The 15,271-nt window shown below is 38.7% G+C and overlaps 1 protein-coding gene across 5 annotated transcripts in view; it reads left to right on the plus strand.

The window, feature by feature from the left end:
• Positions 1–12,790, plus strand: part of AOX1 (aldehyde oxidase 1) — a 39,812-nt gene extending 27,022 nt beyond the window's left edge. For 3 of the 5 annotated variants that reach the window (XM_032113781.1, XM_032113784.1, XM_032113783.1), the window contains 11 exons: positions 611–802; positions 1,096–1,323; positions 2,367–2,462; positions 3,388–3,516; positions 4,009–4,083; positions 5,915–5,967; positions 7,573–7,687; positions 8,309–8,374; positions 8,968–9,156; positions 9,596–9,763; positions 10,718–12,790. In XM_032113781.1, the coding sequence (XP_031969672.1) occupies positions 611–802; positions 1,096–1,323; positions 2,367–2,462; positions 3,388–3,516; positions 4,009–4,083; positions 5,915–5,967; positions 7,573–7,687; positions 8,309–8,374; positions 8,968–9,156; positions 9,596–9,763; positions 10,718–10,768 (1,362 nt within the window). In that variant the 3' untranslated portion in view covers positions 10,769–12,790. Of the gene's footprint in view, positions 1–610; positions 803–1,095; positions 1,324–2,366; positions 2,463–3,387; positions 3,517–4,008; positions 4,084–5,914; positions 5,968–7,572; positions 7,688–8,308; positions 8,375–8,967; positions 9,157–9,595; positions 9,774–10,140; positions 10,679–10,717 lie in introns of those variants that run through there. The other 2 variants (XM_032113785.1, XM_032113782.1) reach the window with 2 other exon arrangements.
• The last annotated feature ends 2,481 nt before the right edge of the window (positions 12,791–15,271 follow it).

Below are 15,271 nucleotides of genomic sequence, written 5' to 3' on the forward strand. Positions count from 1 at the left end.
TTTAATTATATTTTTATTTTGATACTGACTCCTAGAGCCTAATTTGAGGTCTCTAGTACAGGATTTTCCTCTTCATGTGGTTTTGTGTTTGTCATTGTAAATTTCTAAATTAAAAACTTAAGGACAAGAAGACATTGTAGACTGCAGTACATATGCTTTCTGGTGGAACTAAACTTTACGTGTGGACTTCCATAGGATGTGATAGTTCAGAATGCTTTCATCAGTTCCTTTCATAGCTACTGTTGCTCTAAATCTAATCTGCCTATTTTTAGTTTTGTGTGGCTTTTGGTATTGAAGTAGGAGCAAAATCAGTCATAAAACGACACATTTGCTACATCTTTAACTAATGATAACATTCAAGTACAAGTAACATCAGCTGTGTTCTGTAAAAAAAAAAGCCCCTGGAAATTAATATATTGCATGAGAAATGTATTAATAAAGTCTCTATGTGTGCATGAGTACTTACAACCAGTGATTGCCAGAAAGCAAATTTTAAAGCTAATTGTCTCAAGTTAAGGTCTTTCATATAAGAGATGCGGAAGATTTAAATGTCAATTTGAAGGAAGCACTGTTCTGACATTAAACAAGATCTGTTTATCCCCTACTTCAGGTAGCAGAAGTGTCCTTATTAAAAATGGACAATGCATACAAGATTCCCAACTTGAGATGCTGGGCTTGTGTCTGCAAAACAAACTTGCCATCAAACACAGCATTCCGAGGCTTTGGCTTTCCTCAGTCAGGACTGGTGACAGAAACTTGGATAACAGACGTTGCAGATAAAACTGGTTTATTGCCAGAAAAGGTGACTAAATGCAGGCCTATTCTCTCCTGAAATGAAGTCTATGGAACTGGAAAGTTAAAAACCTTTAGATTAGTTTAATTTTTTGAACAATTCTTTTCTAAGTCAAACATAATTTGAGCTGAAATTCATATTTTTTTAAATCAATGTCTGGTTGTTGAATGAATAGCATGGTCTTACAAATTGGTAACTGTTCAAAAAACATACAGTGATCTTCTTGTCATCTATTAGTCCTCCCAGATGGTCAGTTTGCCTTTAACAGGATTGTGTGATAACTGTAATTTCATTTTTTTCAGATTAAGGAAATAAATATGTATAAGAAGAATGAGCAAACACACTTCAAACAAAAACTTGATCCACAGAATTTAATACGGTGTTGGAATGAATGTATGGAGAAATCTGCATACTACAGTAGGAGAACAACTATCAATGAACTTAACAAAGAAAATTACTGGAAGAAAAGAGGTATTGCCATTGTACCAATGAAATTTCCATTTGGACTAGGTACACCTTACCTTTCTCAGGTGAGATTCATTAAAGAATAAGTAAGCTAAGCATTTTATCCATAGAAGATTACAGTCACTTTATCTTAAGATACAAAACAAATATGTTATCTTTCAACTCCTGGAAAATGATCATCCTCCTGATGGTTGTTCCCTGAAGAGGCTGTACTAGCTTGTAGCTCTCTTCAAGCTGAGATCAAAGTTGTTTGGTTTTCAGGACTCAGGCAGCTTGGACCCTGCCTACCTAAAGGCTAGTCCTATTTGTTGTGGTGCAGTGTTGGAATAGGTGAGTTGAACACATTTACAAAAAGTTTTTGAAGGCTGATAGAGAAATGTTCATTGAATAAGTTGTCCACTCCAGAAATAGTTCTGACCCTCCTCTTTCTGATGATGAGGGTACTATGGAATGCTGCTCTTAAAGACTTAACCCTTTGATGCCATCAAAGACGAAGGTTAAGGAAGGAAAAAAGCACAGTAGTATTTTTGGTCCTTGTATTTTTTTTAACATAGGTGTCTAATTCTTCTGAAACAGACAGCATTCTATCAATTGAAAATTAATTAATTGACTGACTTATGTCATATCAAACTGGCTGTCTCTGCTCAGCATTAAAGTCACAGGGTCTTTGTAGTCTACAGCTACTTCTAGCTGAGTCTAGGAAGAAAATTTCATTCAGAGATTCAACTCATGCAACTGAGAAACCTCCGGGACTCTCACATGTCAGTGAGAGAGAAAATGGAGCTTGCAGCAAATTGTGCTTACAGCCACTACTGAGGGGTGTCCTCCAGCTTCTTTTGGAACCACTGAGATACAGTTGCCAGGTGTAGGTTTATTTCAGGATCTAGTAACAGAAAAAGCAGACCACCAAGGATTTGTATCTTTTTCTTTTGAAGTTCATTATAGAGGAAGAGCAGCAAGTAGCATTTCATATTTTGCCTTATATTCCTAAGCATTAAACAGATAAACTGAAATATACTTAAACACTTTGTCTTTTTTTAATTCAATTCATCACCACATGCAACACATTCCTCACTAGTCTGATCTTGACTTCGTTTTTCTTTTTTAGGCTGCCGCACTGGTTCATATTTATACTGATGGGTCTGTGCTTCTGACACATGGTGGAATTGAAATGGGGCAGGGTATTCATACAAAAATGATCCAGGTAAAAAATGATCTAAATAAATATTGCCATGTGCTTTATCTTTCCTGCAGATAAACAGTGTAAGGGTTTTCTTTTTGGTTAGTTAGTGTACCAGCAGGACAGTTTCTTTATCAACATAGCCACTACTTCTTTGCATTGATAGAATTAGAAAGCAAAGGTACCTTCATTAAGAGTCATAGAGGCAGAAAGAAGGAAAAAACTGACTGGTTTTTGTTCTTCCAATTGCATGTGAAGAGGCTTATTAGAAATAAGATTTTGAGGGGCTAATCCCATAAAACCCATAGTGAAAAAGGCAGACACTATTCACACAGAATCACCAGGTTGGAAGAGACCTTCAAGATCACCGAGTCCAAGCCATGCCCTAACACCAGCTCAACTAAACCATGGCACTGAGTGCCACATCCGATCTTTTTTCAAACACATCCAGGGATGGTGACTCCACCAGCTCCCCAGGCTGATGATTCTGGAACTTTATCACTCATTCAGTAAAAAACTTTTTCCCAACATCCAACCTAAATTTCCCTTGGCGCAGCTTAAGACTGTCATGATGATAACATTATGATCATATTTGGTTAATGGATAGTTCTGAGACAGATCTGTGAAAGTATTTATCAAGTCAGTGAAAGTTTGGGACGTGGGCTTGTATAATTTGCTCTAAGTCTTTCAGGGTATAAGCAGGAAAATCAGGAATGAGTGTTGGAGTTCAGGTCTCAATCCAGCATTTGAGTACAGCTGGAACATTGTCCTTCTTTTCTGTTTCTTTGTTCTAACAACTTGGACACAATGATTTCAGCTGGAGATTGGAAGAGAACTCGCTTAAACTTTTATCTTTCCTGGTATTCCTGACTTCTAGCAAATACTGGGGAGTTGTTGGAGTGTTTAGATTGTTTCTAAAACAAAGAATATGTTGTTCTTCCTGAAACAGGTTGCTAGTCGGGAATTGAACATCCCCATGTCATGTATTCACTTCTGTGAAACGAGCACAACAACTGTTCCCAATGCATGTGCCTCGGTGGGATCTGCAGGGACAGATGTCAATGGCATGGCTGTGAAGGTAAAGAGTAGTATTTAGCTGAAAAAAACCCCCGATCCCTTGAGGTATATGTTTGCCAAACTTTAGGTACTAGTGATCCCATAAAAATCAAGTTTGGGATTACCAATACTGCTGGAGGTGGCCAAGAAGAAACATGACTTGACAGTTTCTCAATAACGGTGCTTATGAGTTTTCAGAATATGATCTGGACTTTCCCAAAAAGGCTTACACTTTCCAAAATCTTTCTTTCATCTAACAAGATAACTAGTCCCATACAAGTCTGCACCCTTGTTCATGTTTGAAATCTACTGATTCATACAGATTCCAGCCCTTGTAACTTAACCATTTTGAAGTTTTATGTGTATGTGGTTAATATGACACTTCCTGCAATACCTTTTCACACTAAGATGACAGTAAAGCATATACTAATTAAGTAGTAACTAGAACATAACTTGAATAGTAGCAAATGTATCTGTGTTAATTTTGTGGTATATTCTCCTGGCTTCTCACCAGGATGCTTGCCAAACTCTTCTGAAACGCCTGCAGCCCATCATCAAGAAGAACCCAACAGGGACCTGGAATGATTGGGTAAGACCTGTGAATCCTACGGAATGTGTTTGAGTGCTGGCAGAAACTGTGATATATGTATTGTAGTCTATAAATCTGCTCAGCCTAATAATCCTAAAGTTAAAAACTGTAGAAACAGGCTATTTCACAAACAGATGAAACGCAGAATAGTCAAGAGATGGTTCTTGGCCAGGCACAAATGATTATGTGGAAGATAACAACTAGATTTATTGCTAGTACAGTATTTAAATATTGCCAGTGCAATATCCAAGTAACAAATCTATCATCTGTTACAACGGATTATAGTAAGATCAGGTTATGGTCCCTCCTGTTGAGGAGGGAGATCCCCTGGCTTTCTAAACTTTTCAGTGGAGTCTAGGTGCAGCTAGGTCTACTTAGTCTCAGATGTGGTCCACAGCCTATGTCTAAAGGGCTATGATATGTTGTGGTGTAACCTCAGCCAGCCACCAAGCACCACACAACTGCTCACTCATTCCCCCACCAGCAGAATCAGGGAAAGAGTCAGAAGAATGAAAGCTAGAAAACTTGTGAGTTGAATTAAATGGGTAAAGCAAAAGCCATACACACAACCAAAGCAAAGCAAATAATTCTTTCAATCTTTCCCATGGGCTGGCAGGTGTTCAGCTGTCTCCAGGAGAGCAGGGCATCATCACACGTATTGGTTACTTGGGAAGACAAACACCAGCACTTCAAATGTCCCCCTGTTCCTCCTTCTTCCCCCTACTTTCTATACTGAACATGATGCCATATGGTATGGGATATCCGTTTGGTCAGCTGGGGTCAGTTGTCCCATCTGTGTCTCCTCCCAAATTCCCATGCACCTCCAGCCTCCTCACCAGTGGGGCAATCAAAAAAAGCAGAAAAGGCCTTGTCTCTGGGTAAACCCTTCTTAGGAATAACAAAAACACACTAATCCAAAACACCTAATCTCCTCTACTAGGTACAAAATTAATTTGGATGATTCAGACACACCAAAAGTATTATCAGAAATGGCAGACCAAAGAAAGAATGTTAACATATGTAGAGAAGTAATTTTATATCTTACAAAGTCAGTAAAACCAACCAAAAATGCCACAAAAACTTTTTGACTTGTAAACGGAGTAAATCTAACATGAGAATCACTCAAAGGGAATAGATTTGGTACCTCCTACTGTCACTTTTATGACCGGCAGAACTTACAAAGAGCATTTCTCTTGAAAAATGTCATCTTTGTGCAAATAGGTCATGCAGATCTTTTATGTCAGTGTGCTGGTTTGACCTTGTCTGGACTCTAGGTGCCCAACAAGCTGCTCTATCAGTCCCCTTCCTCAGTGATATAGAGGAAGAAAATAAGATGGAAAAGCCCTGACGAGTCAGTGGGTAAAGATAAAGGCAGTTTATCAAAGAAAAAGCAAAAGGTTGCACATGCACATGGTCACATGACCCAATATAATCAGTGACTTATCAACCAGATCTGTTTAGCTGACAAGGAGGGACCCATTTCTATTGAACTTGATCAGAGAAATTGAGCAGGGCCCTTTCTGACTATGGCATTACCAGCAATAAAGATTCAGCGAGAACACCACTGTTGACAGGTCTATTCCTTCTAGTATTGCCAAAAGAATTCAGATTGTTCATGCAAAGGGGGTTTAGTTCTGAAGTCTTAGGCACCATGTGCAGCTAAACATACTTAACTCAGCTTGTCTTCCTTTCTTTACAAGTTTTACAGTTTGGGGTTTTTAAGTAAATATGTGTGGGTAAGTATATATATGTAAATAAAGTAAATATACCTATGCTGTGTTCCTTCCTGACTCCTTCCTTGGCTTACCACAAGCACTGCTATATTTTACAGATTAAAGAAGCATTTAAACAGAGTGTGAGTCTTTCAGCTACTGGCTATTTTAGGTAATATATTTTTGTTCCTTAAAAATGCATAAATTAGACCAGGACTGATTTCTGAAGATAACTAATGCTGTAAATAGAAGATCCTGTCAAATAGGTCTTTCTAATAGCTCATTTTATGTTTTAAATAATTAGTTGATATATGAAGGGTTGGAAGCATAAAGTTTTGGTGTTAATTTATGTCTAGCCCTCTGTGGACTCTCTAGAAATTATTAATAGAAAATTTTGCCATCTTTGCTCCATGATTTGACATTTAGCAAACCAGAAAGCATCAAGAAAGTGACTGCTGCCTGTAACAGTCATGTGCAAAGTGGGATATAGGTTTTTAACTGGAGACTGTATTGCTATAAGCTATAAATATTGTTCCCACTGCTCTCAGAGTAGTCTCTTGGTCCTTTTTCTTTGAATTCTTTCACAGTGTTTATAAAGAACCAGAAATGAAAAATTTCTGTGCTATAACTCAGGTGGGATTCAAAGCAAAGCTTTTCTCTTAGCCTGCTGTGCCTTATCTTTTCTCTCCTTCTGCTGGTGGTTCTTACTTATTAATAGCAACTTTTCAGGTCTCTGGGCAGTCTGGAGTAAGTTGAAAGGGCACTTGGGAAGCCCATACTTTTTTAAAGCACCGAAAAATGTCCAAATAAAATGTCCCTTCCTGCTGTTAAGCCTGTTCAAGTATATCTTCTGCTTATGCAGCCCTTTAGGAATGTTAGTATCACCAAAGTAATGAACAACAGTGCTATCGACATTTAACAGTGTCCAAAACCATCTGCAGATCCCTGAGCCTCAGATCCTGTATTGATCTAGTTCTTATCCAGTCATATTCTCTACTTCCAGGAATCTCAAAGGCAGCTGAGGTAAATGGATTATGAGAAGTTGAGTAGATGGATTTTGTGTATCCCTTTTTCAGTGCATGGTTCTATACTATAATTGCTTTGTGATAATTTTAAATATGCTCAACAAAGAGATTTCAGTCATACATTGTTGAAAATACAGCTTAGTCACATAGCTCCCATATTTGGAAGACACCACATTTCACTGTCCTCTCATGTCCTTGGTTTTACCCCATCAGTCCTGACTATTATGGTGTCCTCAGTTAGTCCCACTCCCTTCTAAGTAATTACACCTTTCTTTCAATATTCCAGTTGTAACCCTCTCACTCAATTCTGTACGCTGTTTCTGTAATTTTGACTTTTTCATTTATGTCTTGTAAATTATTTTTCATAGGTCCTGACAAGTTTTCCTTCATTTTTCTGAATTCCTATATGCGCTATTATCCCAGTAACCATTATCTTAAATGTTTATTCTGTATTTGGTTACTGTGCTTTTATTAGTATATTTCTAGGAGTGTGCTGGTTATAGACTCTCCTGAACTGAAATAGCTTGCTCGTCTGCTGTATTTTATATAAATACCAGATGCATCAAACCTAAACTACTAGGCTTTGTAGGCTTTCATGAAATTTTGAAGTTCTGAGCTGTTACTTAAGATTTCACTTAAGATTTTGTACTTAAGATTTTGCAAGCAGTTTCAAACTCTTTTGTGCTCATCTGCTTTGTTATAATGCAAACTGTCATCGGTTTTCTTCTTGTGGACTTTGTTTCTTCCATCAGAGGTTACAATGAATACATGGACTGGGAGAAAGGGGAAGGACAGCCATTCACATACTTTCTTTATGGAGCTGCTTGTTCAGAGGTTGAAATTAACTGTCTAACAGGAGATCACAAGGTAATAACTGAATGTCAGAGAAGTTTTGGAAATAATGTGAATGAGGCTTGCTCCAACAGTCATTCAGGTTTGCATTAATAAGTCACCTGTCTTCACATGATAATAAATATATCAACAATGTAGATACAAATTACAGGTGGAACAGAATGAAAGCTCTGGAATATTAATCAGTTTCTGACACATCTGTGTTGATGTCATATGTTCACCTTTTGGGTTATGGCTGACATCTAACATGTTCTTTGCTTGTTCTGTCCCTGTTTGCCAGCAAACACCTTATAGTAATATTCAATTTCCAGGCTTTTGACGATCTGGACACCTAAATGCTACAGACTGGTGATCCTATGCCCTCTATCTGTACCTTTTTATGCCTCTATCTGTACTTTTATATTGGGATTTCCTTGAGCAATGGGAAAAATCTGATAGGGCTGTCTCTGGCTAAACTTCTGTTAAAGTTTAGACAAGTCCATTTTGCTTGTGGTGAGATATTGGAAATTATTCTGAAACATGCAGAGGCCTCTATCTCAGTATTTCTTATTTCACTGAATACCAACTCTAACACATTATCTTCTAATGCTTTCAGTCCATCTCTCTGGGTGATATAAATCTGAATTTTATTAACAGAACCTCAGAACAGACATTGTTATGGACATTGGATGCAGCATAAATCCAGCTGTGGATATAGGACAGGTATGTGCCAAGAATTTTCTGCTGCCTTATTTCTATTACGCTATGGTCCTTATCCAAAATGAAGATTACCCCATTAATTCAGAAAACATTCATTTCTTACTAGATTATTAATCATATTAGAAGGTCTTTTGCCTATAGACTTGCTCCATTTGAATTAGTGTCTTATTAGAGCTTTATAGATTTCAAATAAGCTTGAATTTTGCCCATGGTGTCAACCTGTAGTACTTCCAGGATGCATGTATGCCTTCTATCTACTGGACTTCAATCCTGTTTGTGATCTACAGCCTCCAAGTTGTTTCACCTGCCTTCCCCACTTGATAGCAGGGAAACACCTTTATTCATTGCAGGCTGGTTCACAGATCTCATCACTTCATCATTCAAGTATCTGTCTTCTCAGGTATGAGAGAGAAGTGTGAAAAGTTTTCTGGTTACAGTTGCCCCAAAATGTTGAAGAATCACATTAGGCAAACAGAAGCATGTTAGGCCTCACATATATTAGACTAACAGCCAATGATACAAATGAGTTCTTGGTGAAGTTTTACTCAGTTAACCAAACATGAGTACATAAATGCTACTTCTTTTCTTATTTAAAGATTGAAGGTGCTTTTGTTCAAGGCATTGGACTGTACACAATGGAGGAGTTAAAGTATTCTTCAGAAGGAGTCCTCTATACTCGGGGTCCAGATCAGTATAAGATCCCTGCTGTTTGTGATATTCCAGAACAGTTTAGTGTTTCCCTACTGTCATCTTCTCAAAATCCTTATGCCATCTATGCATCCAAGGTAAGCAAATCATCATGGGGCCTAATTCTTAGATCTCAGGCCAAACAGAGAAATTACTCTGATATAAAACACATATAAGTTTTCAGTTCCTCTTCTTTTGCATTTCAATGAAGTGTCCAGTAAATTGTTTTATTTATGACATTAGGGAAGATAATAAGAAAGGACATAAAGCCAGCTACTGTGTCACTTTAATGGTTGGCAAGAAGTGATTTTAGAGTTTTGTTAACAGACCATACACAGAAGCTGCAAGATGAATTTAAAGCCATACTTCTAAATGTGGTGATAAACTGAAGGGTTAGACTAAAAATATTAACGTGATTGATGGAGAAATCATGATGTCAATCAGAGTGTGCAGCTTACTTGTGTGTACTGTGCAATATGAAATAGAACTGCATGTGTGTATCTATATGAGAGACTGGCTTTTTTCCATCTTTTTCAGGGGATAGGTGAGGCAGGACTTTTCTTGGGATGCTCTGTGTTCTTTGCTTTGAGAGATGCAGTAACTGGTGTGAGGAACGAAAGAGGACTGAAAAAGACCTTTGCACTGAACAGCCCTCTGACTGCTGAGCAAATACGGGCAAGCTGCGCTGATGCCTTTACTGAGATGGTAATAGAAGGTAGGGGAAGGGGCTGTTTGACTATAGCTGGGTAGGAGTGTTTACTGATTTTGGCACCCCTGAATAGTGGAGTGCCTAATGATGTCTCCAGTCAGTCATGCTTTATATACAGCTCCTTGTAATTGAAATGTCTGGTAACAGGTCTCATTTATACAAGTTATTTCGACAAATGTCGTTCAAACATTGTATTGGAATTTCCCTGGTTTCATATAATTTTTTTTCTTCGAAATTTACATAATTTTTACAACCCTCTCTTTCCCTGAACTCTCCTCCTTTCTTCTGTATGTCAAATCCCATAGAGGATTAAATAGCTCATCTTATTAACATGCAATGGATCAGCCTCTAAGCATCTTCAGTCTCCTTCCAGGTGCTTTGCCCCACTTGCTTGCTGGTACTGTCACTACATTCTGGTACTTCTTGCTATGCTCAGTACTCTTTGGGAGAAAAATAATTAACTCAGAGCTAATAAAAAGGGACAGAAGAAAAATAAACAAAGCAATACACTTTGTATAATGCTGATCCTTTATACTCTGTTTTCTGCAACTGTTCACTGTAGTCATGCTCCCACTGCTATTACAATTCTTTTTCTGGGTAAGTTTTTACTTAGTGAGGCAAGTTCCTTGCCAGCATATTAATCCATGCTGTGCTCTGAACCTCTGAGCCTCTGCTATGGAAACTTTGGAGCTCTCATTCATAGATTACTCCCATGGTATTTCTGTGATTGTGCTGAGGCACCATTGGCCCCTGAATCAATAGGTTTGTGGGCTTCCTCTCATTGCAGGAACTTGCAGGAGGTGAGGTCCACCAGTGCAGGGACCATGCTTCTCCATCCCTCTTTAGTCCTAATCCCAGTTATCACTGACTTGGAGGCACCTGATAAGGGCAGTATTGGGAGTTTGCCAGTCAAATGAAGTCACTGTTGTCATTTCTTGCTTATCTCTTAGATGGCAAGCAATGAAGCTCCTTCCTCCGCTCCTCAGGCCACATCTGTGTGAATGACAAACCATAGTGCACAAGACCGGAATGGAAAACTGATTTACTGCCCAAGACACACTAATCAACACACAGATAAATGTATTTTCTCTTTTTCCAAATAGAATCAGCTGCCAAAAATATGCACTTTACATCTTCCATCCTTATCTTCATTCTTCCTGTATACTCATTACAGTATTTTGCTTAAATGCCTGCATTTAGTTGCTAGAAATACATCTTCTGCATTTGAACCATCTGTTTTCAACAAGAAAGATCTGCTGAGCAGCATAGCTCAAATGCTCTGCACGAGATGGAAGTTAGGATGAAGTGTAAAGGTATGCTAGATAACTCTCTGCCACATATTACACTAAACAGCTTCATATGATAAATGATTTTGTAATGGCTTCAGCTAATTTTCTAATACAGTTTTGAGTCTTGCAGTGAAGTGTGAGTGCAGAGATCTTTGTCAAAGACTCAGAACCTTGTTCGTTGGATTCAGAACCTTTTTGATCAGAAGTGATGCTCTGACTTGTAGTAAAGCTGGTTTAGATTCTTCTGGCACAGGTATCTTTGTGTTGAAAGCATGGAAGAAACAAGAGTTATGATTCTCTTTTGCTATGCCAGGCAAGTTGCCATGGCTGGCCTAGATATATAGAATTTTATCTCCAAAGTTGACAGAGTTGTAATTGCCCCAGAAGCTTTCTTTATCTCATGGAGCAAGCCAGAAGCCTCTGAACGTAATGCGAAAACTGACATGGAGTTCAGTGTGCTTTGAATGGGAGAATGGATGAACCTGTCTCTGGAAAGGGTTCTTAAGCAATGCTTAATCTTGTGCTCAGCCATGCAAGTACAGTTAGGAACTTTCTCCCACTCTTGGCCACTGCTGAAATAAAGAAGATAGAAAAAAACATAATGAGATCTAAGATGATCTGTGAAGATCCATCATCTGATGCTGCTAATGTTCAATGGAATTAGACCACACCCAAGCAGCAGCAGCTGGAGAAAACAGGAAAACATAAAGCTGCACTGTATTCAATGGTAACAATAATTCTGGTGTTAATAAATTTCAAGTATGTATGTATTCGTAACCTAAGGTGAGACCAAGATATAACTTCAAAGTTATGAAAGCTTCAGTCACAATATTTAGCTTTCAGCATCAGAATCCACAATATTGAATTCACTGACAGCTTCAGCCTTTCCTCCTCATTGAGTGCAAAGACAAAATTTCAGTTCTGAATGTGCACGCACATAAATACACAAATCTCCATGGTATTTGTATTTGGGACTTTGATATGGGATACATCCTGGTGTAGAGAAAACTTCATGTTTTTGGTGAGTCTACAGAAGTTACCTAAATTAGCACCTGAAAATATGCATCAGGTTCTTTGATAAGAAAACAGGAATGGGAAAATTGGTAGTTTATATGTTCAATGTGTGGTTTCAGTGAGTCTCTGCATCAGTTATTCCTTGCTAAGCATGGTGACTGTTCTTCCAGTTACTCATGAGTCACATTGCTCCAGCACTATGAAGACTGCCCTTTGTACTGGAAGTAAATGGCTTTAATTTGTTTGACATGTCAGCCTGCAGGCGCTATTATTCCACTGCTTCTCAGTGTTCCACAATATCCTCCTGTCGTCCTTTCATTTTACGAGCTGATACTGTATCTGTGACAGAAATCAGGTCAGTAACTTAAACAGCTTTTGCATTGGCTATTAAGAGATGAAATCTTTATTGTTTCAATTCGTCTTTCTGTGTCCACTATGAGTCAGCGAAATGCAGTTGCTTAAACATAGGTGTCTAGACCATTTTAGATGTCTTAAGACAGCAGAGACATGGGACAGGAGAGCACAGGACTGGAAGATATGATATAGCAACTGGAGACCAGGCAGGTAACAGTAGTTGTAATCACTGGAAGTAGTACTGAAAGTGGGGTTTAGGCAGCTGAAGCCTTTTTGGTTTTACTTCATTTTCTTCACTTTATTTGTATTAATTTGGCTTTTATATATTGTTAGAAGGTCAATAAATTAAATGTGAATGCTGCTGCCACAATTAGTTTTTCTGATTTGAAATATCTTCTTAGTTTCACTGTTTGGTGTTACAATCCCGTTATGAGAGATGCCCCTGCCCCACCTAAGGTGCAAACGAGACCCTATGCCAAAGTCAATAATCCCAGAGTCATTCTTCTGGAAGTACTACTTTTCTACAGTCCAAGTCTTGGGTATCCATGGGGCGTACATGCCATTCCCATAACTTGAGATAGCATGTGTATAAGCACTTGTTTCCTTTCCCGTATTTTGTCACAGTGAGAATTTTTGTCCAGATGTTAACCAAACCCTTACCTCTGTTAGGTCTGGAATGAGCTCCTTCCTGCTGTGCCAACGGTGCTATCTCAGTTTCCATTATCTTAAGGGGACAATGTTTTGAGACAGGCAACTACATTCTTTAAGTCCTTACATATGGGTTTGTCAAGGACAGCTTGCAACCCCACATGTCAGTACACCCCTAAATATGTGTGAATTCTGGGATATACTGAAGCAGGGAGCCTACAGATCTACTGAACTGGGGGAAAGCTCTATCATCTCTTCTTGTCCTATGTACCTATGCACCAGCAAGAGTGCTGGTTCATTCCAAGCAAGTCAAATCTTGCAAAAATCTTGCCCAAACCTTGCAGGCAATGACATCTCCCCACCTGCAGCACTGAGGTGTTCACGCTCCAAGGATTCATCATATTCTAGACCCGCACTTGGTTTTCTGCAGTGCAAATCTTGTCAGCTTCTCAGTCATTATTAACAAAGACTTCTCCCTGCCACTTTACAAGTGGCTCTTTTGTGTAGTTGCCTCAGTAAATTCTATAAATGTAGCAAATACGGGTTGTTGGGGTTTTTTGGGTCTGAAGCATATTAAGCTGTCTGCTGGCTTTGAAGTGTTTGAAAAACTGCATGGAAGCTAGAAATATCAGCAGTTAACCATCCTGACAGATGATAATATGGCTACCTGCAATGTTATGAATGAAGCGTTCTTAGACTATACAGGGAGGCGGATAAGCAGAAATGTTAGGCTCCAAAGGAACTGACATATTGGATGGCTATTGACACGTTCATGTGCACTGTAACTGCACAGTTACACCCAAACTGGAGATGGTTCAGAAGAACTCTATCTACTGATTTTCTTCATGAGAGAAATGTTTCTGTAGCAGTCCACCATCAGCAGGCCCATTCTGTGTGGTGAAATCTTAAATACCTAACATAAATACTAGGTTCTGGTTTGGAGGATTAGCCTGTAAATTAGATATTGGACTGCCAAAATCAAGGATTTGGTCTGGTTCTTTCTGTTTTCAGGCCATTGAGCCTGCACTGTTGTACCTACAATGCATGAGGAATACTACAGTGGTTACTACTACTGCATTTGGCAGCACCCATTAAGGCTTTTGCCTACAGGGACCTAGTGACTGACATGACTCCAGTGCTTGTGTTGTGGTAGCTCTCAGGCATATGGTAGGGGATAACCACAAAACCAGAAGCATATCTCTGCTGAGAATCAGCTTCTTGCCTTCTAATGGGAGTGGCAGAAGATCAGGGACTGGCTACTTTGGCCTGCAAACCTTCACTCACTCTAAATGAAATACAGACAGTTTTACTCTAAAATTTAAAAATGGTAAATGAAACAAAAGACAGGTACATGCAATAGAGACTTTTGAAATATATATCCATAATTCTGCTTTAAAAAAAAATAAAGGCCAGCTGTAGTAAGGCATTTAAAGATTAATTTGTTTCCTGGACATGCATACAAAGAAATGGATGAGAATCTATAATCCCAAATCAGGATTTGGGACTTCTCTCTTTAAGAACACAGCATGTGTTGAGTGTGGTACCATGGGCATAGAACTGGCATGGCATAGAGACAACCAGAAGGAAATTTTAAATGTGTGTACAGTAGTAATGTCGATTTTGTTAAAACGTGGTCATTCTGCAGAAAGAAAAAAAATTATAGATAGTTCAGGTCAAGCTAAAATGAGAACTGGGACTCCATAGCTTTGCATTTGGCACCCTAAAGAAGGGGGTAATGTTGCATGTCCTTGGTTCTAGCTTCAGGCATGCCTGTGTATTCTAAATTCATCAGTTACTCCATAATATACAGATCTGGAAGTAAAAAGGATAAACAGACCTGGAATTCGTAGCTCAAACTCAGAAATCCCCCTTTACAGCTATCTCTTATGGTACAGGGTTAGAATTAGAGGAGCTCAATTTCTTTGCAGATTATTTCAAGTCATCAGAGAAGAGTTGAGGTAGGGAGTAGGAGGTGGTGCATTAGCATCTGAACATGCATTTATTGCTGAGAAATGGAAGACATTGCACTGGCTCATCCCCACGTGCTTATTTTTAGACTGAGTATCAAATTAAATTCTGCAGGACAAAGCAAACTCAGTCAAACTTTAGGAGCATACAGCATTTCATTAATTTCTCTTGATGCATAAAGCTTTATTTTTCAGACTTTGATGCAAGAGCACGGCTTGCCCTCAACAATCA

The sequence above is a fragment of the Corvus moneduloides genome, chromosome 7 (genome assembly GCF_009650955.1).
Source record: "Corvus moneduloides isolate bCorMon1 chromosome 7, bCorMon1.pri, whole genome shotgun sequence".
NCBI lineage: Eukaryota > Metazoa > Chordata > Aves > Passeriformes > Corvidae > Corvus > Corvus moneduloides.